The sequence below is a fragment of the Colletes gigas genome, unplaced genomic scaffold (assembly GCF_013123115.1).
Source record: "Colletes gigas isolate AHSC1104 unplaced genomic scaffold, ASM1312311v1 Colletes_gigas_Sc00007, whole genome shotgun sequence".
Classification (NCBI taxonomy): Eukaryota; Metazoa; Arthropoda; class Insecta; order Hymenoptera; family Colletidae; genus Colletes; species Colletes gigas.
The window spans coordinates 6418139-6441656 of NW_025106636.1; the positions used below are offsets into that span (position 1 = coordinate 6418139).

Here is a 23518-nt window from a genome sequence, read left to right on the forward strand (position 1 = left end):
CGGAACTAAGGAAAACGCGATATCTTAAAACTACGTCACTCATCAAAGCATTGAATTAAAATTTCTACGAAGCGATCGATACGATTACTTCAAAATGGTGTCGTTTTGTCTGTTTTTAAGATTTACAATTTCTTCTAGTTCCGGCTATAATCACACTCGTATCATTTAATAACTTCTTTTGTTTTTTCGAATTCGGTTCACTAAAAACAAGTCTTCTTTTCTATATGTTTAAAGCTATTTTAAATATTTTTTATTTTAATATTATATTTCGTAGTTTAATTAAATTAAAAACTGATATCATAAACAGGTTTTCTTTTATAAAATTTAAAAACTGTTTTTTGTCGAACGAACAGAGGATGCAAATGTGACTCCCTACTCTTATCCACCATAATATAATAATTCTCAATTTGACACCGCGGATGTTTCTCGCGTAACCAAATTTCTCGACGATCCGTTTTCACGACCAAGTTCCTTAAAACCAATTCGTTTAAGACCCCGTTCTCATTTCCTCAATTCGTAAAACATACTCGTAAATGCCGGCGGCGCGCGTAAAATCATTTTACGGTTTGCACACGCGTTGATACTGTCGCGATACAATTTACGGACGACAGATTTATCCTCTAGTATCGGGCTGATTCGATACCCGTAACAGTAAACTCAGAATGTATATATATTGGGTTACTGTTTACTGTTAATGTATTTCAAATAGCCGGGTGTTAAAAGAGGGTAGAAATCGCGAGCACGGAGAAAACAAACGATCACGTCGAACGTCATACACGAAATTTGAACGATTTAGAGATTGTTCAAACGTTCAATCAACAAATATTTTGTCTCATGCAATCGTGCAATTTTATTCCAGATATAAACATAAAAAAAAACGAATGGTACTTTTATTTTACAAACGTAAACAATATATGGTTTGTCGATTCTTTATAAAAAAAAATACATATCCAACGTCGAATTATGCTTGGCCTCCGAGAAAAATTGTACGAGACATAAATTCGAACGGAAGACGAGTTGCCGGTAAAAACGTTTCAAGAAATCGTTCGCCATTTACCGGTGAATAAATCTTATATCCGCCGTTTGCCGATAAACCGGTTTACTGGCATTGCAATACCCCGCTTAAGACGTTAAGCTCGATCCTGGAGAAAATTACAGAGCATTCACGCTGCGCGTCCACGCGAGCCAACGTGGCGGCCGGTGAAACGTCTTTCGTGTCGGAAATATCATAATTAAACACGGGGCGCACGTATTACTCTAAGGGTTGCACGGACTCGACTGCGTGCGGTGTCTACCGCCTCAGGGTATCATACATATTTATCCATACCAATCTGAAATTCAAAACAGTGATATCTTCGACTGAGCCTGTTGTGTTCTCTCGTTATTTTAAAGAGGATAGGCACGAACGGCGGAAAGAGATCGCGCGAGTGAAACGTGTGCGAGTTTATGGTTGCTGCGTACCTGACGCTGGTGGTCCTGGTCTGGCTGAGGCTTGGATGCCTCTTCACCGGCGCTCTGTACCCTCTTCTGGGACAGCAGATCCACCAACCGCCGCATGCCGCGGACAGGAAGCTCTCCCTGAAGTGCTTCGACATGAATCCGTAAACGATCGGATTTATGCAGCTGCAAGTATAACGAATTCGAAAAATATACCTTCCTTTAGTATCGCGCCAGACGTCGACACCGTTTTGAACGAGAACCTACAGTCACGGCTAAAATGTCTCGTGGAGAAGTTCGGGGATAATTTGGAAACGAGGATTCAAAGTGTTCCACGTAACATAAATATATTCCAACGACTTTGATCGAGGTTTATGTGGACAAATTCCCCCGGCAATGAATTTGAAATTGAAATTACCTAGAAGAACGTGAAACGAATGGCGCGCCGCGGGACGTATACCTTAAACGTTAACTGTTATTAGTTCGATTGAGCGCAATTAGTCCATAGTATTGATTCTTCCATAGGCGTATCATTAAGTTAAAAAGGGGTCATTACGTCGATGAGAGCAATCGCACCTCCGCGACGATTATTAACGTCGTCAGACTGCATCACGAATGGAAATAAATGAAACGGGAATCGATAGTGAGCGCCTCGAGGGGGGTGTTTGAAAATGGCACGGGGAAATGCAACCTTTCCGTCGAGCATTAATTAAATGTCTTTGCACCTGCGACGATCCTATGGAAAACAACCCACGTACAATTCCGTCGCTATTTGCGTCGACTGTTCTCCCTTTCTCTATAAAATTGCATCCACGGCGAAGAAAGCGTTTTCATGCAACAACTTCGTTAGAAAATAAAAGAGAATAAAAATTGAGAAATATGCAATTCGTTTGAAAGGTTTCGTTCTATCAGAACGTGATTCCTCGCATCCCGAGTACCCGTTCAGGAAAATAAGAAGGAGATGACGCGTGTATTTAATAACCCCAGCGGATGCACTAGCTTCCCGTTCAATGTCGCGGCAGGATGTCGTCTCGAAATGATTGTAGCTTATCGCGCGTACCTGTTGAAATAAGCCATCAGCTGAAAGATCGTATTAACGTGTTTGATTGTTCCTGTTTTGGTGCGTGGCAAGAAACCGTAGGCGGTGAGCACGTTGTTCACGAGGATCGGACCCCAACAGATGGCGAACAACACCACCACAGCCACCAGCATTTTCACCACCTGCGACAAAAAACAATTCTAGACTGTTAAGCTATGAATCCCCCTTCCATTACTGGACCCATAAAAATATCGATTGCTTGAAATTAACAACGGTGTGGCGTCGCCTCTTATGCTCGCCGCCAGAGGGATCGTGTTCTCACAAGCGCTTGACCGACTTCCCAATATTCCAGTCGTTTAAGGCAGGGCCTGCTAGGAAGCCTTACTGAGGAGGCCACTAGCAGGACCCTCCTTTCCTTTTTTCTGACCTACAAATTTCCCACACAGCTCCACAACGGTATCCAAGCAAAGTACGGGTACATTTTGAATAAACTTTTGCAGCTTTGTCTCCTTTATTATTTCCTTGACTACGTTAATCCGAAACGGAGCTTCTCTTCGAGGAAGATCTGTCTCTGTTGGGGTACGAAAGTTTGCCCTATATTCAAGCCCCTCCCGCCCGGTTTTTACGACAGTTGATACTGTAAAACTTTATCGGTTGATACAGCTTGTTACTTATTTCAACCACCGTGCTCGCCTCGTTCCTTTATCGGAAAAGTAATAAATGTTTTCCGAAAGCCTTCTCGCGGAGAGAAACAAAGCTAATAGTAATACCATTAGCACGCACGAAAGCTTTGCATCTTATTTACCCTAAAGTGCTGCTTGAAATGCACAATAATTACCATTCGAATGAAGGTGCCAGGCGGTTTGCTTAGGCGAACGGTATCAGACTTTTATGGATCTCAACGACGCCCAAGACTTTTCAACGTCTCTGTCCAAACACTTTTAACCGAGCGCTGACGAAACCACAATTAACTTTTAACACACTGGCGACTGGTGACGATCATTTATGCCGTTAATAAAAATATTCGTTGAAGTTTCGTATTTTATGCGCTTGATTCAAAGTCAAGAACAGTCAATGTATGTACATATCAACTCATCAATATTTTAACGTGCTCCTTTAATCTACTTGCCTCTCGAGTTGTCACACGATCGTCGCCGAGCTGTGACAACTTGAGAGACAATATCGAGTTAGTTCGCGACGACTGAAACTGAAGATCAGGTGTCTGTTGAAAGTTGGAAAGTTTCTACCAGCTGCCCGTGACGATTTCAAATCTAACCTGTTTCATGGTTCGAGATTCCTCCTCTGTCTGCCCGTCCTCCCGATAGGAACGACGTCCGTTCCGCGCATTCTGCCTTTGTGTCATGGGTATCGATTCAGTGTCGGTATTAGTCGGATTCAATCTGCAATACATCGAAGCATTTGATTAAACGTCGATCGCGTGGAGAAACAAAAGGGATTTAACTTTTAAATTAACTCAGAGGGAAACTACATGTCAGGATCCTGAAAAGGTGACAATAACGTACTAGCAGACCGGGGAGTTATTACAGTGAAACGATTTTTAAATAGCTATTCGAAAAATAAACCATCCTATCCGATCGGAAATTATTCATAAATAATTAGGTGCTCTAAGTTATTTGATGAACCAGATGTTTGACAAATTTCCTTATACGCGAGATCTAGTGTGTCAAGTTCTATAGTTCACATTTCATACTGTCAGTTACAGAGATTCTGTATCAGTTAACAGTGGCAGAGCAATGGAATGAATATCTTTCACGATACAGCAGTGTTTGGATAACGTGAGTCACTTTCGATCGGATAAGTGAAGGGTAGTCATCCCTACTGAGAGGAGACACCCCTTGACACGCTAAGAAAGCTCAACGTTAAGCGATAACCTGATCTGGGGCTCGAATCTCAGCGAAACATTCATACACACATAGTACACATACCCAATGCAAAGACGAAGTATTTTCATTTTTGTTTTTTTCTTAATGAAACTTTTACCAATGCATTTATGAGCGTTTTCTGATTAAAATAAGACAAAACACGATATACTTTGTTATTAATCTACTTCCGATAGAGTACAAAATCGTGTTAAATACGATTAAATACGCACTCGTTAAATACGCAAATATGATCCAAGTTATATCGTGTTTCGTCTTGTTTTGATCAGAAAAACCTCAAAAATATATTAGTAAAGGTCCAAAATTAACAAGAAATAAAATCTAAAATTTAAGCCTCGGTAAGATTGTTCAATCTGTATGCACCTTTACAATGGTCTCCACGGCGCGATTTTATCGCGAAATTACATGAAATAAACGTAACTCCCTCGTAAATAGAATGATATGGACGAATTGCAGTATTTTAAGGGAAATTCTTCGCTGAAAGTTGCAACGAAAACCGGATGGATTTCGTTGTGTACGGTCAGCCTGTAGATCTCGTTCTTCCAAACTTTTTAACAAGCACGATAAACAACGCATCCTTGTAAAGATGCTGGTACCGCGTTCGCGATCGATAAGGAGATATCGGTGCCAAGCTCGGAATCGAAAGTTTTCGTCCGGCTCGAAAACCAAACTCCCCCCAAATACATCCGAGGAGTTTATCTAGTTTGCGGTCTCGTGGATCGACGAAACAACGAGGCCATATCGTGCAGAAAACCGCGTGACATTTACGAAACAACTGCTATTCGATTATTGAACGTTTTTTAAAACATCCCCCTTTAAAGCCTCGAAATTCACTCGAGTCCTTCGTAAAACTGTTTCAAATTCCCTTCCAATCTAACTTTAATTTTTGCACCGTGCAATTCTCTTAAGACTTTTCCACGAGGGTTTGGAGGTCCCTTTTAATGTCGTTTCCACTGCCCCAGAGTTTCGTGGAAACAGCTGCCACTCGGAACTTTCGACGATTCTTTTCCTGCAACGCGATAATTCCGTTCGTTGAAGCGCAGTAGCTTGAAATTTACTACCACCGTTCAGAATAATTTTACACGCGTTTTGGCGAAAATGCTGAAATAAATTTTACTGGGTATTTGAAATGGTCACGGTAATCAAACTGCAAATGGAAAGAATGCACCAAGAGTACTGTATTTTCTCTAACATGTTTCGCCATTTCACGCGTGGTCTTATTATTTTAAATGCATGATGCGTGTACGGGCGAAAACATTTTATTGAAGAACATAACGGCACGAGGGTACTAAACACTTTTTAGGTACTAAAAGTTCAATGGTTTAAGAAACGCTCGAAGGGACAAATATTATATACGAGAGGGTTCGAGGGTTACTTCAAGTGTACATTAGCAGATAAGGGATGAAATATTAGATCTTACCGGTACATTAGTTCGGCCACCCCTTGGGAAAAATTTTAATGGGAGATTCTAAAGGCAAAAATAAGATAAAAATCAGGAATATCAATTTGTTGATTGAGGCTTCGTTGAAAAGTTATTAAAAAATTAAATTAAAGAATTTCGTTCTGGAAAAATTATTTTCAGTTGCGGGGGTTAATTATAATAATTTTTGGTCAATAAACATACCCCCGAAATCCTACGCAGTTTCGAGAAAAAAATTCATTACCGAAAATTACATGTCTGACCATATTGTTGATATGTTTCACTGAAATTTCATGCGAATGTTTAAAACGTCATAACTTCTGAACGGATTGGAGGATTTTAATGTTTAAAAAGGCAAACAACGCGTATTTTAATGAAGAATATGTAGGAATTCCAAAAATATTCGAAAAGTTGTTCCTTGACCCCGTAAAATTAGAAAAACCCCATGAAAATGGCCGAGTATTCAAAACGGCCATAATACCTGCAATAGTGAATATATTTCAATGAAATTTTTTTCTGAAGTAGTGCTCATGGGTACCTACAAGACAGTATTAGACAAAATTATTAAAAATGAAAAACGAATTTTTAAGAAAAACCAACAGGGTATATATTTTCCGACGAAAAAAAAAAATTCAGATCGTTCTGGAAAAATTATTTTCTGTTGTGGGGGTGGATTACAATAATTTTTGGTGAATAGGCATACCCCCGAAATCGTACCCATTTTCTAGAAAAAAATTCGAGAAGGTTTGAAATTTTCCGACAAAATTAAAAAATTTCAGATCGTTCTGGAAAAATTATTTTCGGTTGTGGAGGTCAATTATAATCATTTTTGGTGAATAGATATACCCCCAAAATCCTACGCACTTTCGAGAAAAAAATTCTTTACCGAAAATATAATATGAAATATAATTTTGGTTTCTAGAATTTTCTATTAAAATTGTTCCCAGGTGGTTGAACACCCTGTATATAGTTTGCAGAAAAGAAATCTCAGACTTACGCGTGTCGAGACGTCATATGGTATCGACGCTTCATGACGCGCCAAATCTCCCAACAAATGGCCGTATAGCAAAATGCCATAACTATCAGGGGCAACACGAGAACCAGCACGAGCATGTAGACCTCGTGTGCACGCCAAAGAAGCCCAGCTTCCGAGTCACGTACGCACCAGTAGGCGATCACTCTCAGTCCCACCACTTTGTGTGTCTGAAACAAAGAAACTATCGATGTCAGAAGTTTTTTCATCAAACAATCCCAATTGCAGTAATCCACGAGAGAGACTTAGCTTTTATTAGATTCTCAGACTCCCAAAGCGAATCAGTTTCATTCTACGTTATCACTATTTCCAAAACTACTACACCAGTTTTATTTTTTCCTGAATGATTTGACAAGTTGATTTTCAATTTCAAAATCGGATCGTTCATCGAAAGCTTTCAAAAGCCTCTAAATTGAAATAGCGTACCAACAGCCCTTAGCGAAATCCGATAAAACATTGTTGGAAAATAATTGAAAACGCTATTACAAAAAAAAAGCTCAGGAACAAAAGTGAATGAAAAAAAAAAATATTTGTATTGATTCAATTATTGAAATTTAATACACAGTTTGTGCCTATGAAAAAACAAATGGAATGCCAATTAACTTAAGAGTTTTATAGTTGTTGAAAATGTGGCACGAAGTAGATTCGTGGACGAAAAATAAATTTCAATTTAAAAATTAAGAGAATACAGTTTACCTCGATTATTTTATTCATTTTTAAATTAATTGTGATAGGAGATAATTTTGTAAATCTTTATTACAAGAATTTCATTTTAATACTAACAGTAAGAAGCTCAACAATGACTGGAATCTTCTCGTAGGGAGAAACAGTAAAGAAACTCGGTCAACGCGACTAATAAATGATGGTGATTAAAAACGAAACTCGATACAGCCCTCCACCCCCGCGCTTTCTTACGATTCGAAGTATTTTACGAAAATTAACTCGCACTGAAAAGAATCGAAACAAGGTTTCAATGGATCGTGGAAGCAATCTTAATTGAAAATAATCACGACATTTCAGAAGCATCTCTTCAACAACCGCAAGTTTTACGATTCCATATAAAAGTGTTTATTAAAATGTTCGGAATACGTGTATGTACACACAAACTTTTTCTACGACCACATAAGGGAGTTTTATCGTCATATTCACGCCATTTACTTTACGAGACACATAAAACCGCGGTTCCCTACATGTTTCATTAATTCCTTCATCCCCCTACCCCACGAGAATGTTCTCTGTTCTCGTTTTTTACGGAAAGAACAAAGGGAAGTATTTCTCGCGTTGCAACGCAATTCACAGACTCCTGATTTTTATTAAAAGTTCTGCATTATGTACAGTTTATCCTCGCGATCGGTGGACAGTAAAAACAGTGATATTAGTAGGACCTTCAGCCTAAAAAAGCGACGCGACGAAATTCTAGGTTAACGAGGAGAACGAGTAGAAATAAAATCCCTAGAAACTCGACTTAATCCTGACGACCTGCACGAGAAACCATCCGATCGTGAAAACCGTTGGAAAATGCCTGGAAAATATTTCGCGAGGGATGGAAATCGAGATGAAAGCTAATGTGGAGGACGATTTCGTTCGATTTTCCGCCTGCAGATAAACAGACGCTCTCCGCCATCGTGAAACGAGCAGATGGACGTCAATTTTGCGCGCATTACGTATTTCTCTGTGAGTATTTTCAACGGCCACTTAAAAGGAGTAGCGGAAATCGAAATCGTAAGATCACACATGTCGAATCACGAATGTTATTTGAAAATTAACTTTTTACGCAAAAAAATGAAGGTTTTAACGCGTTGCAATATTAGCTATAACGAAGTAGACGATATAATAACATTCGTTTTGGTCGGTATCAGGGAACTTTTCCTCGTGTCAAGATCGTCGTAATCAATGAGAAAGCTTATGGTAAACATTTAAAATAAAACACAAAGTTGATTGTTCACCTGTGTGAAGATCATCGGGATACCAAGCAGGAAGGACGCGACCCAGGTTATGATCACGATCTTGCGAGCTTGGCTTATCGTGCACGTGTACTGCGCCCTCATTGGATGAACGATGGCATAATATCTGAAACACAAACGAAGTTCCCAGTTAGCTCGATATCGATAACTAGGAACTGGCACGTTTCTAACGAGACATCTTGTATAGTCAATATCGTATCGTCCAGTCGATACAACTTTGTACCTCGAGCGAATCGCCGAATCACAGCGTAGCAGAAAAAGTGAAATTCTCGACGTTGTTTGACAGGGATTAAAAGTTTTCGCGAGGCGAGTCCAATAATTCTCGACAATGTAATTTCCGCGAAATTACCGCGGGCTTTCACATCCGTTGGATTATAAAACAGTCGGTTCCAGAACGAGAGAGATAAAAGAAAATATATTATGCAAGAGCGATGAACTAGGGTAATGACGCGAAAAATCCCCGTGAAAATGCTTTTCGTTTTACGGCCACGATTATTTTCATTGCTTCTCCATTTTCACTTCCTTTCGAGGCGAAAAAAAATATCGTTGCTGATTATCCGTCGCTTTTTCGGTCGGAGATATTTTTTTATATTCGTTCATTATTACAAAATATACTTAACAATTATTCATGATTTAATATTAGAGCAGACTGGAGTCAATAGTAACACTTTGAATTTGGAATATCGTGATTCTAAAACTATTACAATTGGAACAAAGCTTTGTTAATATGGTTCCATGCGCGAGAGACTTTCAAAAATCAATCTACGGTCACCTCACGGTCACAGACAACGTCCGTGACAAAAACAAAGGAACGAGTCAGCTTTTCCACTGAACGAATAACGGAGAAACGACTTTTGTACAGGACTAATAATGTTTCCATTTTCCGTGACACTGGCAGCTGTTTACGAGCGCGGCCGGTTATTCAACAATCAGACGCAGCGTTCATTTTCTCTGAAATAAATTTCAAACAGAAACCGACTCGAACGTCGCGGGTAATATTAAAACGAAAAAACTGAACTTTGTTTAAATTATTCGACTATTTTCTATCGCCAAAAATAGACGAGACATTTAAGATGCTCGAGTCGAGTGGAGCACCCTGTATTTGATGGATCGGCTGCATCGTTCTCTTCGATGCACGCACCCCCAGATAGAATTTTTCAACCCAGCATCCCACGCGAGCAACAACAAAAAACAGGAGAATCTGTAAGATTTATCAGTTTCATTCCACGCAGACAACGCGCTATGAACAATAGATGGCGGTGTCGATCGATTCAGCGAGCCTGAAAATGGCGGTTCGATTCCTCCCTGAAATAAAATAAATTTTAAGTATGATCGAGCCAGAAAGCTGTCCGATCACGCGTTTGAGGCTTCACGGGGGCATCTTTTATCGGTTCTCTATTAAAGCGAAACGTGAGCGGCAAGCTGGAATCACGAGCTCTCGAGAAAAATCATAAATCCGTCGACCTAACGCCATACCAGGTTTCCTAATTATTACAGACGATTTCGTCGGAAAGACTCTAACCAGTTAACTCCGTACGATCAAAAGCTCTCAATCCAAAGCTCTATTGCGGTGTGGTAAAATAAAAATTTACTATGTAAAAAGGCTACGTACGTACTTTGATCCTTGAACGATTTTAGAATAAGCAAACGTTGAACAATAGTGCATAGTAATAGATAACTGTACTTTGTAAACTCACAATTCCCTTCGAATGCTAAAGGTCCACGAATTCGCTGGAATTGCGTCAGAGGGCGTAAGCTTCGAGATGAATTTACCGCGTCTCTCTTTAGGGCTGAGTACTATTCTTCGAGGGAAATTGAAACGGGGACGCTTGAATGCGACTTGGAATGATTTTTATGTTGATCACATTTCGAAAGGGAGCGTACGCTGATCTAAGTTAGATTTTCTCCATTGATTTCGGCGGAATAAAATTGATCGAAATTGAATCGAAGCGCCACAAATAGGACATTTATAATTATCTCGAATATTGCGAATCTTTTTACTGAAATCCCTGTATAATGATATTTGTATACGTTTCGTCGCTGCATGCGCCACTTAAAATAGCGTAATCGCATCTCAGTAAGTTCTTTGTTCCTGACTCTGTAGCCGAAGAAATCGATATACGAAAATGAAAGCTTCATCTGATATAGCATTTGAGCACATGCATTATGCAGCGGAGCATATAGTTCGCCGAAGAATGCACGCGTGAAAGATGCAACATTCGAGATTGACTTTTCACTTTAAAATTTACTGAATTTTCTACCTTACTTTTCTCGTGCCAATATTCGTAAAATACCGTGGAAAATAACGATCTTAAATTCTGTACATTGAAAATATCAACTCCTTCGATACGTATAATTAAAAAAAAAAATGTCTTCGTAGGTTTTCGAGAAAATAATTTCGCATGATAGATTCGCGGGCAACGGCGAAGTTTAAAAGTCCAGCTTTCTATGCATTCCAAGTTTATTTCGCAAAAAAACTCGACAACTTTCCATTACTTTCGCGCGGCGTTTCCTCGTTCATCAAAGTTTGTCACGACGTTCGCGGCGTTATTGTAACGGGACGTTCGATCATGGTCAATACTGAATCGTTCTGGTGTCGCGATGGACGCGAGTTATCGGATGGGTCGCGTAACACGCGCGAAATTTATAATCCCACGTGTCCATTAATCTCGAGCAAAAAAAAATCGAGAACCTTAAGACACAGGCGATAAAATTGTTCAGCGATCGAACAAATTGTCGGAATTGATGGCACCGTTTCTTCGTTGAGCGAGCTCTTTCGAGCGGGGGCGCAGAGTAATTCCGACACGAGTCGCAGCCGTAAATAACCTAAATTTCAAGGAATTCGTTGAGCGCTTCAATTAAGCGAAATTATGCACTTCGAACGTCCAGCGACCATAGGTCAAACGGTTTTCTTCCTCTTCCATTCCATTAGATACACTGTGTACAGTCCGGGACACAGTTTCCTTTCGACGAACAGCGACTTACAGATTCGTTCCGTGTTTCTAAAATCTGTTCTTCGGTTTTCACGTAAAATTTGCGTAAAACGCGTGGAACGAAGTCGTTACGAGCAGTCGAGGCTCGGTGAAATGTGACTAATTCTAAATAGCGTAGCGACAATTGCCCAAATTGTCGTTTATATTGCAATGTGCATGTTTAATGAGACCTGAACGTTATTGCGTCGCATTACGAACCAAATGAGTATTTCAACGGTTTATAATTACCATCCATATTTTTTCAAGAGAAACAACTCGTAGGACCGAGTCTCGAGTGCAAGAAGCATTCGAACAAGCTGTATCGGAACGGAGACTGAATACCGGTGTTACTTGAGAAAATCTATACCGAAATTCGACACCAGCGAATGTTTGTGCACAGCGATATCGTTCAGTCTCGAAGTCTCCTTTGTCTTTTGTCGACAACCGAGGAAAGGAATAGCGAGCGAATGAAGAAAAGGACTCTGTATGATTTTTCGTCTGTTCTGTCCATTTAAATCACCGATTTTATGAAACTGTTGACGTTCGCGCCATTAAAAGGATTAAAACAATATTTCTTTCGTATTTTTCGTATAGTATTATGTTATTAAATTATTGAATAATTCAACGTTGTGAATGGCATATTTTGAAGAATATATCTTTCTAAGCTGTGGTCTTTAAATACCAGTTGGCGAGATCTGACGAAGAAGCCGGAGCTTGCCGGCGGCTTTTCACAAAGCATTGTATTCCACGCCTCACTGGGCTCTATAAAGGAGATCTCCCAAGTTAGTTCAGTTTATGAATCACGTCTGGGGGCTCGTTTTAAGAATCATCGTACACACTCTTGTTAGACACTGTATGATCGGTAAGAGACTATAGTTCCACTGATAAAAATCTTGAGGTTAATGTAAAACAGGCGAAAATTCCAGAAAAATATTGCTTAATATTAGTAAGTAATAAACCAAGAGGAATCGCAGTTGAATAATAAAGAATTGAACTCAAATAACCGTTCACATCTACGTATGGTCGCGCTGCGAATGTGTATATGTCTCGAGCGCTTGTGAGAGCGCGAGCCCTCTGGTGGCGAGCATGGGAGGCAACATACGTATAAACTATATGTTCTCTTCTTTGATAAAATGTAACACTTCTTAAAAATAACGTTGTTTAAAGCAATCTAATTCTGTATTCCAAAGACGTCAAGAACATGTGGCGAATTTGTGAGTTACGTTTCGTATGAAATAATATCGTTAGATTTACCTTTCAATCGACATTGCAGTTAACGTGACGACCGAACAGATGGCCGACACACTTTGCATATAATGCACCGACTTGCATAGGAACAAACCCATGGTCCACGTGTAAGAGAACAGTTTGGCGACCTGGAAAACAAGATCGAAATTTCGTTAGGTTGGTGCACAATTTTATTCGAAAATTTCCATCGAAAGAAATTAAATAGCAACGGTAATATAATCACGTATGTTTCAAATGCAATCTTGTTTTCTCAGAAACTCAATTTTCATATAATTTTTATCGTTCGAAAATAATGGACGTGACATCGAGGTGTATAAAAATTTGTCTCTCGATTATTGCTTCGCGCTGTGACTCAAAGATTATTTCATAACCGCCGTGATTTCTTGACCAGGGATTGAAATAATATCCTCACTGACCCGAGCGAAATTCGAAACAATACGGGGTAGAACAAAAATCGCACGGCACAATGAACCGCGCATTGAAGTAAAAGAAAGAGGGGCCATCGGAACAAAGAAAGTACAGGAAAAACGTTCGCCAAGCTTGAGAGTGTTTCATCGACCCCTTTCAACAAAACGGTGGGTGGGGGAGGGAAAAAAAACACGTAATCGGAATATGCCCTTTGAAGCTGTTAATGAGCATAAAATACAGTTTCGAGTCCCCGCGTAGTTCGGCGTGTCTACAAGCGGAGTAACGAGTACGAGCTGCGTACAATTAAATTAAACTACTCCGAGTAATTCCATCTATAATGCAAATTTCTATATGCGGCTTTTACGCTGTAATTTATACGCATAAAATTATAACGCGCACTATTACGCGTTTCACAGTAACGAGAAGCTGCTTTTATCGTTCTCCGCGACTCGCGAACGCGAACTTAACGTCTGCTTGATCGAATAAGAGTAACATCATTTTTTTTTTATATTAGATTCTGAAATAACTTTTTAGATTTGGGTTGAAGCGACGTGGTTGGTAGAACGGCAGACGTAGAATCGATTTGACGAGCTATCGAACAAATAATATCTCAAGACGAGTCTCTTATCGAAGGGAATAAATCTCAAGTCGTCGATAACGAGAGATTCAGGGACGATGGATCGAGGATTCAATGAAAGCAATCAACTCCGGCAAATAGCGAAAAGTATTTTCGGCGTTGAATACGATTTTGATGAAGCGTAGAATCGCGATAACTTGGATATGGAAAATTTCTGAATTGCTTTCCCGAATCGGTACGCGCTCGAATCGGGCATAATCAATTTTTAATCGTGCTGCAGAATACGGTTACGATTGGAATTGTGAAATTGTTGTCGGTATAAGCTATGATCGCAATTACAATCTATAATCGTTGTTTATGATCGACAATGTTTGATTCTGTTTTAAAGTTATTATTTAGTCAAAAATTATGCTCTGAGTTACCATACATTAATTACAACGCAAATCTATTAATAAAATGCTTTGCACGTGTTCCTTTTATCGTGTACAATTTTTACCAGTAGTACGAGTCAACGATAGATCAGCCCGATCTCTGACAGAAGCTCTTCACACTCTTAAAAAGATGATATTTGTATTTAATAAAATTCATAACAGTAAACTTCAGAGATAAAGGTACAATTATGGTAGAATCGTGCTTCTGACACCGACAGGTTGAAAATAGGGAATGTCAAGCGGTCGACCATAGAATCTCAAATACCTACTGGATCTAATTGAAACTTCTCGGACCCCGGACTTGTACAAGCATCCACTTTGAAGTATCTTTTCAGCGATGAAATCTTCAAACGGCAAATCTTCCCGCTACAGAGGAGCAAGTTGAACCCGGTAGTCAAAGATTCGCGTTTAATTATGTTCGAGAGGCCTCCGGCTGTTTAATCGGTTTATTGGCGCACTTGAGTCGAAAGCAGCTATTTAAATGTCGCGTGAATTGATTCGAACCAGCACGGAGAATTTCGTTAATTGACACGTGCGTGCGCTGAAACGCCACGCTATTCCAACGATTTCCGTCGTGTTATGCACTTCCGTGGCGCGAAAGGCGAGCGGAATGGGTTCGATACGAGCCGCGATGTAATCAAGAGGCTCTGTTCCAGAGATTGAGAACTCGCGACCTTTCGAGGTGTTTTGAGGAGGCCTAAAGTGGACGAACTTCCTATAGAAACACAGATATCTTTCAAATTGACAAGCAAGAATCTGCAAACGCGAATGAAACATTGTTTACTCGATACTTGCAACCACGATCGTCATGATCTAGCAAGGTAAATAGAATTTAGAAGATTCAGTTATTCGATAGAACTGTAAGAATGCATAGTTTGACGTGGAAATTAAATGCACGTTTCTATTGCACTAAACAAATTATTTTGGTCGAGAGGGATTCAACCCGTTCCTCTATAAATTCTCTACGTCCTCCCTTAGAGAATACCTGTGGCTTGACTCGGTTACTAGAGTCTACCTGTGTGCCGCCAAATTATTAACAGCATGAGAAGCGTTTCTCTCCCGTCCAAGAATGTTAATTGAAATTAATGCAATCAGCGTGCAGTTTAGTCGATTACGGTAATTGAATGCAGGCAAGCTGCAATGTAACATGATTACCACTGGCTAGAAAATTGCTGCTTGACGATCGCCCTCGGCGCAGATTAGTTTTGCGCTTCTAAAAAAGAAACCTTAATGGGTCCGCCTTAATCGAGCACCGACGTTTCGCGACGGAATCAATTGCTATCAAACGGTCCTATCGCGACCAGAGTTAGGCAAAACTTTAGTCGAATAACACCACTGTACGTGAAACATTTTTTTTTCAAAATTTATCACACTAGCTTTTGCAATTAAATATTTTAAAAATTAAATATTTCTGATTTATAAGAACAATATTTTCGTAAACATAGTAAATACAACACCAATGGTGTAAAAATATTGTCCTATTTAAATAATTATCATCTTCGATGTGAATAATATGTCGGATTCAACTTTGTTTTCATTTCATGTTGCATGCAAATTATAAATTTGTACAACACTGAAAATTTTGAAACTAAGCCGCTAACAAATTGAGATTTATTCAATCCAAACAGACACTGTTTGCGTAAATTGTGTTTTCAGCTGTGAAAACAATATTTCCGCGGCGCAACAGACGTCCGAAATACTTAGAAAGCATTCGCGTGTTTTTGTTGCGAGATGAAATTTATTTTCGGTTAATTTTTAATGCTACGGACGATCGGTGTTAAGCTCGATCGTATTCTTTAAATAACTTCATAGTTGTTCGTCGCTGCTTTCGCGCGAAAACATTAAAAATAGTTTAGAAAACCCGATGAAAAATAAAAAGGGAAAATTACTCAAATGTACGGATACTTCCATAATAAATCATTCGAACAATCTCGACCAAGACTCTGACTTATCTATCGATTGCGCGGAAAGATGCAGCACACTTGGCATTTCTGCCAAAATCTTGGCTGCAACGTTGATACTGACCTTTAGAACTATGTACGTATTTAATTTTCTATTTAACCGCGCCCCATGTTTTTCTATTTCTCTGGCCAATCTTTTACTCCGTTAACTCGAATTGTCGCTTAATCCAAAAGATCCCTCCTGTCACTGATCCGAATTAACTGGGTTATATTGTACCTATATATCTGAGCAAACGAAATTACGCAAGATATACAGTAGAATATTAAACACATGCATGGAATTAAAACGTAAATATTATTTTATTAAATGTTTTAGTATGAAGCATAAGGAAACGAAATATTAAGTATCGCTATTAATTCAATGGCACTTGTACTTGTTTCTACTGCATTCTAATGCATTTCTAATACATTCAGTGTGGCGGCCATCACAGTGTGTTTTTGATTTCGAAATTTCTCTCAACTGCAACTCTTTCTTTCCTCAAAAATCTGTTTTTCGATTCGTGAAACGAGAATACCTCCTAAAATCGTAAACGTTACTGGCAATTAAGGGATAGTGACAAACAGTAATTAAAATGGCACACCGCACGAAATTAGCAAACAAGTGAACTGCCAATGATGAAACTATTGGTCATCCAGCACGATCAATTCATTAGTATTGACGTAATTGCTTAATTATCGCATTGCTGTGGCCAGCAATGGTCACGAACCGAGGACCGCGGGAGGAAATTGGTTATTTCGATTAATTTATTTTACACACAACGATAATACCGTGCTTAATTTAATCCTTTTACACGTGCTCGATATTCTTAAACCCATAATTTAAAAAAACATAATACACCGGTTGTTCCGTAATTTATAGCGAAAATAAACCGAAAACGTCCATTAAAATTTGTTGTTCGACCGGTGACGATTAATTTCGAATATACGCTGGTTTAAACGTTTTAATCAACGGACCTCGAGCTTGGACATTTTTAGTTTGGTTGTAAAACAGCCGTATTTACCGAACTTTGTCCTTTGATGCTAACTGGCGCACTTCCTTCGTGTATTTTGTTTGATTTGTTGGATTCGGTGGTTAAGTAAATAAAACAAAATGTACGTATGAGAATACGCTTAATTCCATCGATCAGCAAAATGTTGATACCGGACTGTGTGTGGATCGTCGATAGAAAACGAGGAAGAAGGACCGCGTGATAACAGGAGAAGACGGGAAGAGCGAACGTAAATAATATTAACTCGTCATTCGCTATAATTAAGTTAGTCCGCCGTGTATTATCGTACGTTGTTATCATCCACGTTGTTACTGTCGCATCATCATATTACGGGGATAACAGCTTTCCTGGATGAACCGCGAGATCGATATTCCTCGCGGTGGTATTGCCTTTTCAGCCTTGTAACGCGAACAGGGCGGTTGTCATTGTTATTCAACTCCCTATCGGGCTTGTATAACGAAGTTTCAATAAAGAATCGACGAATAGTGCGAGTGTACAGGCGAAGAAATTACTGTCACGCGAAACCATCCCGCGGAACTCGAGATTCTCGTCACGGAATGGACATTTGTCTCGTATTATTACCACCTGAGAGATCCTAAGAAACTTGTTGATCCTAGATCTTTGGATTACCGGTATCTCTGCCCCCTAAGTGGCAATCTGTTCAATTTTTTCTACGGAGACCGAGAATTCATTACAATGGAATACCTCTTTCGTGAGAATTGAACTTGAATACAAAACTTTTACAAAATGATGCACACTCAGAAAGTAATGCTCCTTTGATAGAGAAACTCGAAAGCAAACGATTAAAAATAAATTGCCCCGGAAGCATAATTGTGCTTCCGATAGATTTTAATAATCACGAGTTTCCAGCTTGGAACTTTGAACAAGATTTACTGAAGCCTCACTAACGAGTCTACTAGTAAAACCGGGAGAAAACAGCATTTAATTTTGTAACAGTTTGTATCGAAGTTCCAAACTCAATGTTATTAAAATTATTCAAAGATAACTGCACAGGGAAAAGGAATAACAAAGTAAAAAGGAGTTACTTCTTTCAGAAAATTCTGCATGAAAATCCTGAAAGGAAAATTTCAAGAGACTCCAGTCTCGAACACTTCCACTGAAGCAGGACGAAGTTGTAATATGAAATTCAAAGGTCTACCTCTACATTCGTTCAATACTTGAACCAACGAATGCAAATAAAGAAACAATAGTTAAAATCAGCGACAAATTTTATCGATCGGATGTTCGCGATATTGTTTTCTGCCATGAGAAAATCTATCGAACAACCGACAAGATAACGAGACAATTAAAGGACATCATTCTGATAATAGTCCATTAAATTCCCCCGACGTTGGGATACCTTAATCGTAAAAGGGAAACCTTATTACACTCTGTGCCCGATAACTGGTTTGCTGATTACGCTCGGGGAACTAAATCCCGTTAATAGTAAATAATTATATGAACACATTAGCGGTGCGTTGTTTAAAAGAGAAATAATTGCATCGGAAAAGTAGGTTATACCGAAGAGGGGAAATTGCACATCGTGAACAGGATAAAGCAAAATTGAATGCAATGCGTTCCAAACGTGCATAAACACAGGAAGTTAAAGTCGACAGCGAACTTTAGCGCATAAGTGTTCCAAAAGTAGCACAACCGAGTTGGAGTTCGGATGGCCACAAAGGGTCAACTTTATGACGCTTTAAGTATCTATAATTTCAATAAAGCATCGTTTCCAGAGTCTCAACATTTCACGAAACTACTTAGAGCAAATATGGAAAGGAGGGTCTCCAAAATCGTTATTTTCTAGTTCCAAAATAATAATAAACTTTTTGCAATATCTCAGCTTCATTTTTAATAATACGTTTCTCAGATAATAAATCTCCTACGCCTAAAAGGAAAAAGAATGAATAAAAAAGCTTGGACCACAGTTTCCCCCTTGCAAGAGCAATGGCGAAAATGGCGCCCTCCAGCTGTTGCACCGTGTCATTCGTCACAGATCGTTTTCGATCCGCGTGATTTATTACCTATACATATTAAAGTTGCTAGGAAAATCCTCACCAATTCCAAAATGTTACACGAATCCCAATTTTGTGCGACTCGTCCCTTTAGAGGTTAGAGAAGCCATGATCCTTATCGAGATTCCAGTCATGTGGGATCGTTTAGGGAGGTTTCTTTTTGCAAAATGGGCTAATTCGTACTAGTATAGGGTTTCTCTCACGAGCATGGCTCGAGTGCATTGGCGATTATCCGTTCACGGAACGTTTCGAGTGCGATTCCCGTGCAACGAGCCACTCGTCGCGATCGCAACAATATGCACGCCACAGATGCACTTAGGCACGCGCGCTGGTTCGTTATACCCGCGGCACCCTCGCCGCCGAGAAGATTCAAGAATAATCGGCCAAGTGGCGGAGGAAACTTGAAAATTCGTCGCGGAAGGTACAGGCAGTCGAGCTACGAACGCGCCGGCAATTGGATTTGCTTGCCTCTTCGTGCCTCGAAATTTACTTTACACGTGGAATTCTGTTAGAAACTGCACCGACTGTTCGCAATTTATCTTCGACGCAAGATACGCGGCAAGAAATTACACGTAGAAACTGAACCTAATTATTCGCGGGAGTTCCCCGCGCCTTTGATAGCGGGGAATTTGTAACTGTGTCGAAGATCGTAAAGGGAATGGCGGAAAAAATGAATCACGAAGGAGAGCTCATTTGCAGAGAAGATTACGTGTTTTGTTATCACGTTACAAAGCAGAGTGTGTACCGTGTAATTTTTGCTTGCACCCATACGATTAAAGCGTTTGGAAATTTTCAGCAATAGAGACCTGATACGAGGTCGCCCGAGAGTCTAAAAAGGCGAATTTTTTCGGATTATGGAACGACAATATTGTCGTCGGTGGACTTTGGACTTTGTACTTTTATATACGAAAATAAATGCAATCAACGCTCGTGTGAAAATTCATAGACAATCTGTGCCCTCTGCAATGGAGACCTTATACCGTTCATTTCATAGTAAACGTGTGAGAAATTTGACAAATGTGACAAGTATATCACTTTGCACGCGAACAAGGGAGAATGGACGATGTGTGAACCGCTATGAATAATGGAACGCGGAATAAAAAGTATGCAATTTTCCCTCGACGAACCCTAAATTCGAGAATTTCTTTGTCAAGGAAACGTCGCATCAGGATTCTTCTTACCGATATTAAATTTGCATACGAAGTTCTCAATTCTTTCGGAACATCGACTCTTGTTACTCGGTTTCGAGTACCATTTTCTTTTCTTTTTTTTATGTTTTTGTCGTAAAAACAAATCTCTTTACAAGCATCGCGCTACTTTAATTTTAAGATTCACTCTAAGAAAAACCTCCTTACCGGGACGACAGAAATTTAATAAAAATTCCGCCCGACTACGGTTTCATTTTTTCCCTAGCGTTTTCATTTTACCGTAGCTACGCACAAAGAGCTGGATACGGAAATTGTTTTTCTTTAGTTACGTAGATATTTTCCTAGGTCGTGATGCCATTATAAAGAAAATCTAATAGAACGACGCTAAATTAAATGCTTCTAAGGGGACGGGAACGGTAATACGCAGCGTCCCGACCAACAAGCACTGCCCTAACCAAATACTCATCCACTATCGATCCACTGCTGCTGATCGATTGGTTATGCCTTCATAAACAAGTAACAACCAAATTTGTACACCCACGTACCGTTTAGTTCGACAAATTTTCTATTCTCGAGCAACGAATAATATTGGTTTAACCCTTTTATTGACTGAAATGTTTCTACCCCAAAATACTCTATCGAAAAACAAGCACACGATACTCGATATTTTTTTATTCTCTACATTTCTTCGCGAGGCAGACGAAAGAGCTCATTTTCGTTGTCGCGAGTTCACGAGACAATTGTTAGAGGCTGAAGGAAAAACCACGGGAGGCAGTCACCGTGCAATTTCGCCATTTACTCCGTTTCCCAGCGGCCTATTTTTCCTACCAACCGCTGTCTTCTCTTTCTCCTTCTTCGGAATACGAATGGCTGCTCATCAAAGCGTCTGCGGACTTTTTACCCAAACTCCCGTGGGTCCGACCCACGAAGATGTTGGGCGAAATCACATACGAGCAACAGACTCTCCGGAAGTCCGAGCGTTGCAGAAAAGACAAGAGGACGCAACGGTTCGATAAATTGAATGCAGGAATAAATTCTGAAACCGTCGATTCCTTCGAGAAACAAAAATTGCTCGATGAATCATTGAAAGCTGCGAAAAATATGAACTCGTAAAACATAGGGATTTCAAATCGAGCCGGTTGTTATGAAAGTGGTCACGTATCCAACAAAATTCAGATTTTCATTTGGTATTATGTCGTATCGATTGTATTTATTCGTTAAAATTCTGCGACTAGTATTGAGGTGGACGTTATACTTAGCTTTCAATAAAGAAACACTCGACTCGGGAAAATTCTTTCGTTCTTCCTTCAATATGTGTAACATAAAATGTACGTCGTTCACGTGTCAGTCCGCTCTTTATTCATTTTTAACCCTCGAAAGCCGGATGGTGTGGATCGAACGCGGAAGACGAGCGCCATTTTGATGCACAGTGGAATTTCCATTGTACCGAAAATTCAAAAAGAAATTCTCCATCAAATTTTCACATTTACATATAAGCATACATAGAGTGGATTTACATTATTCTGCTGTTAGCGAGCAAATCAAATGTTACCAAATATATTGACTTGTTACCAAAAGAGACAAAAAAATTTAGAAGTTTAAATGAAATTATTAGTATTATTATTGGAACGTATTCGTCTCTGTTAATTCCATCTCGCCAAATTGTTTCTATAAACGAAGAATCGAACACGCGAGAATTTGACGAGCTTTATACGACTCATTATTCTGTCAACAACTTTCAACATGTCCGTCATTCCGTACAATATACGAGGTTATTATCATTTTTATTCGCAACAGTGTCTATCGTTGGATCGCGATTCCCCCAAGAGTCCCTTCGAGAACGGTCATTTCCTTTGCAATCAAACTTTACGATATCATCTCTGAATCCAAAATAGCAAAAAAAAATGGGAACCAGGTCTCGCGGTTAAGTCGAGGCGAAGATACCAAGGGATCCCCTGTATAAAGCAGGAACTCTGAATATCCCACTAAATGCACGACCAGATGCACTCTTACGAACTTTTTACTTCGTATTTACTACTGGTTTTTACGTTAACGATGGATAAAGTGCATTTGCAGGAATATACAGTTCCAGAGATACGGGCAAAGTAACGAAAGAAACGTAATAATCGTTTCGAAAAGTGATCGAAACGTTTACGAACGTTCTCTGTTTAGTTGCCATTGGCTGTTTGTTTCACGACCGGGGAAGAGGTTCAAAGGGAACTGCGATGTTTCACGTTTATCCAATACAAATCGAACAAATGAAATCACGCGGTAAAGGGGCACGCGGGGCCATCGTTCAACACGTTCCTCTCGATAAATTCTACAGCTACACGGCAAACAATGCCGCGAATAGGATGCATCTAACAACCGTGTAATTCATGGTTCGCGTAACACGATAAGACTGACACTGGCCGACCATTGGCTTCGAGTTATAGACGTACTGATACAGCGTCGATATTCGTCGCCAAACACTATACCTGTATCAGTGGAGATTCCAAACAGTGTTAGCAAGGCAACGACATCGATACAGCATGAAGCTACATCTACATCGAAGCAACATCGAACATCTGATCGCCTCTTGTCGTTGCAAGCTTCAAAACATTTTATCCACGCTGAAGCAGTGCAATTCGAGGAACATTTTAAGTTTCCTTGCTTTGAAATGAACTTTCACATTCTACAATTTAAGTTTAATAACTTATTAGCAAGAACAACGATCATTGGTAACGTTCCAACTCGTAATGCACACGAAGTCTGCACATGCTTTCTTGTTTTCTTTCTGCGCATGCGCTACAGATCTTCTCTTCTTTCCTGGGCATTCGTTACACTTATAAAAGAAATTTTTTGTTTCGTGACAAAATCACTTGCATTATAACGACAGACAGTAAGTATTACAATAAACAAGATACAGTACACTCTAACGATTAAAAGTTAGATGTTAATTTAAAGGTATTTTTAAACGAATGCTAGAATCATAA

The 23518-nt window shown here is 39.5% G+C and overlaps 1 protein-coding gene across 6 annotated transcripts in view; it reads right to left on the reverse strand.

Annotated features, from left to right (window-relative positions):
- LOC122396341 (QRFP-like peptide receptor) overlaps positions 1–23518 on the reverse strand; it is a 47601-nt gene that overhangs the window by 2040 nt on the left and 22043 nt on the right. For 3 of the 6 annotated variants that reach the window (XM_043394646.1, XM_043394647.1, XM_043394648.1), the window contains exons 4-9: positions 13021–13142; positions 8777–8900; positions 6795–7000; positions 3753–3876; positions 2498–2658; positions 1462–1623 (exon numbers count right to left, since the gene is read on the reverse strand). In XM_043394646.1, the coding sequence (XP_043250581.1) occupies positions 1462–1623; positions 2498–2658; positions 3753–3876; positions 6795–7000; positions 8777–8900; positions 13021–13142 (899 nt within the window). Of the gene's footprint in view, positions 1–680; positions 1624–2497; positions 2659–3752; positions 3877–6794; positions 7001–8776; positions 8901–13020; positions 13143–23518 lie in introns of those variants that run through there. The other 3 variants (XM_043394644.1, XM_043394645.1, XM_043394649.1) reach the window with 2 other exon arrangements.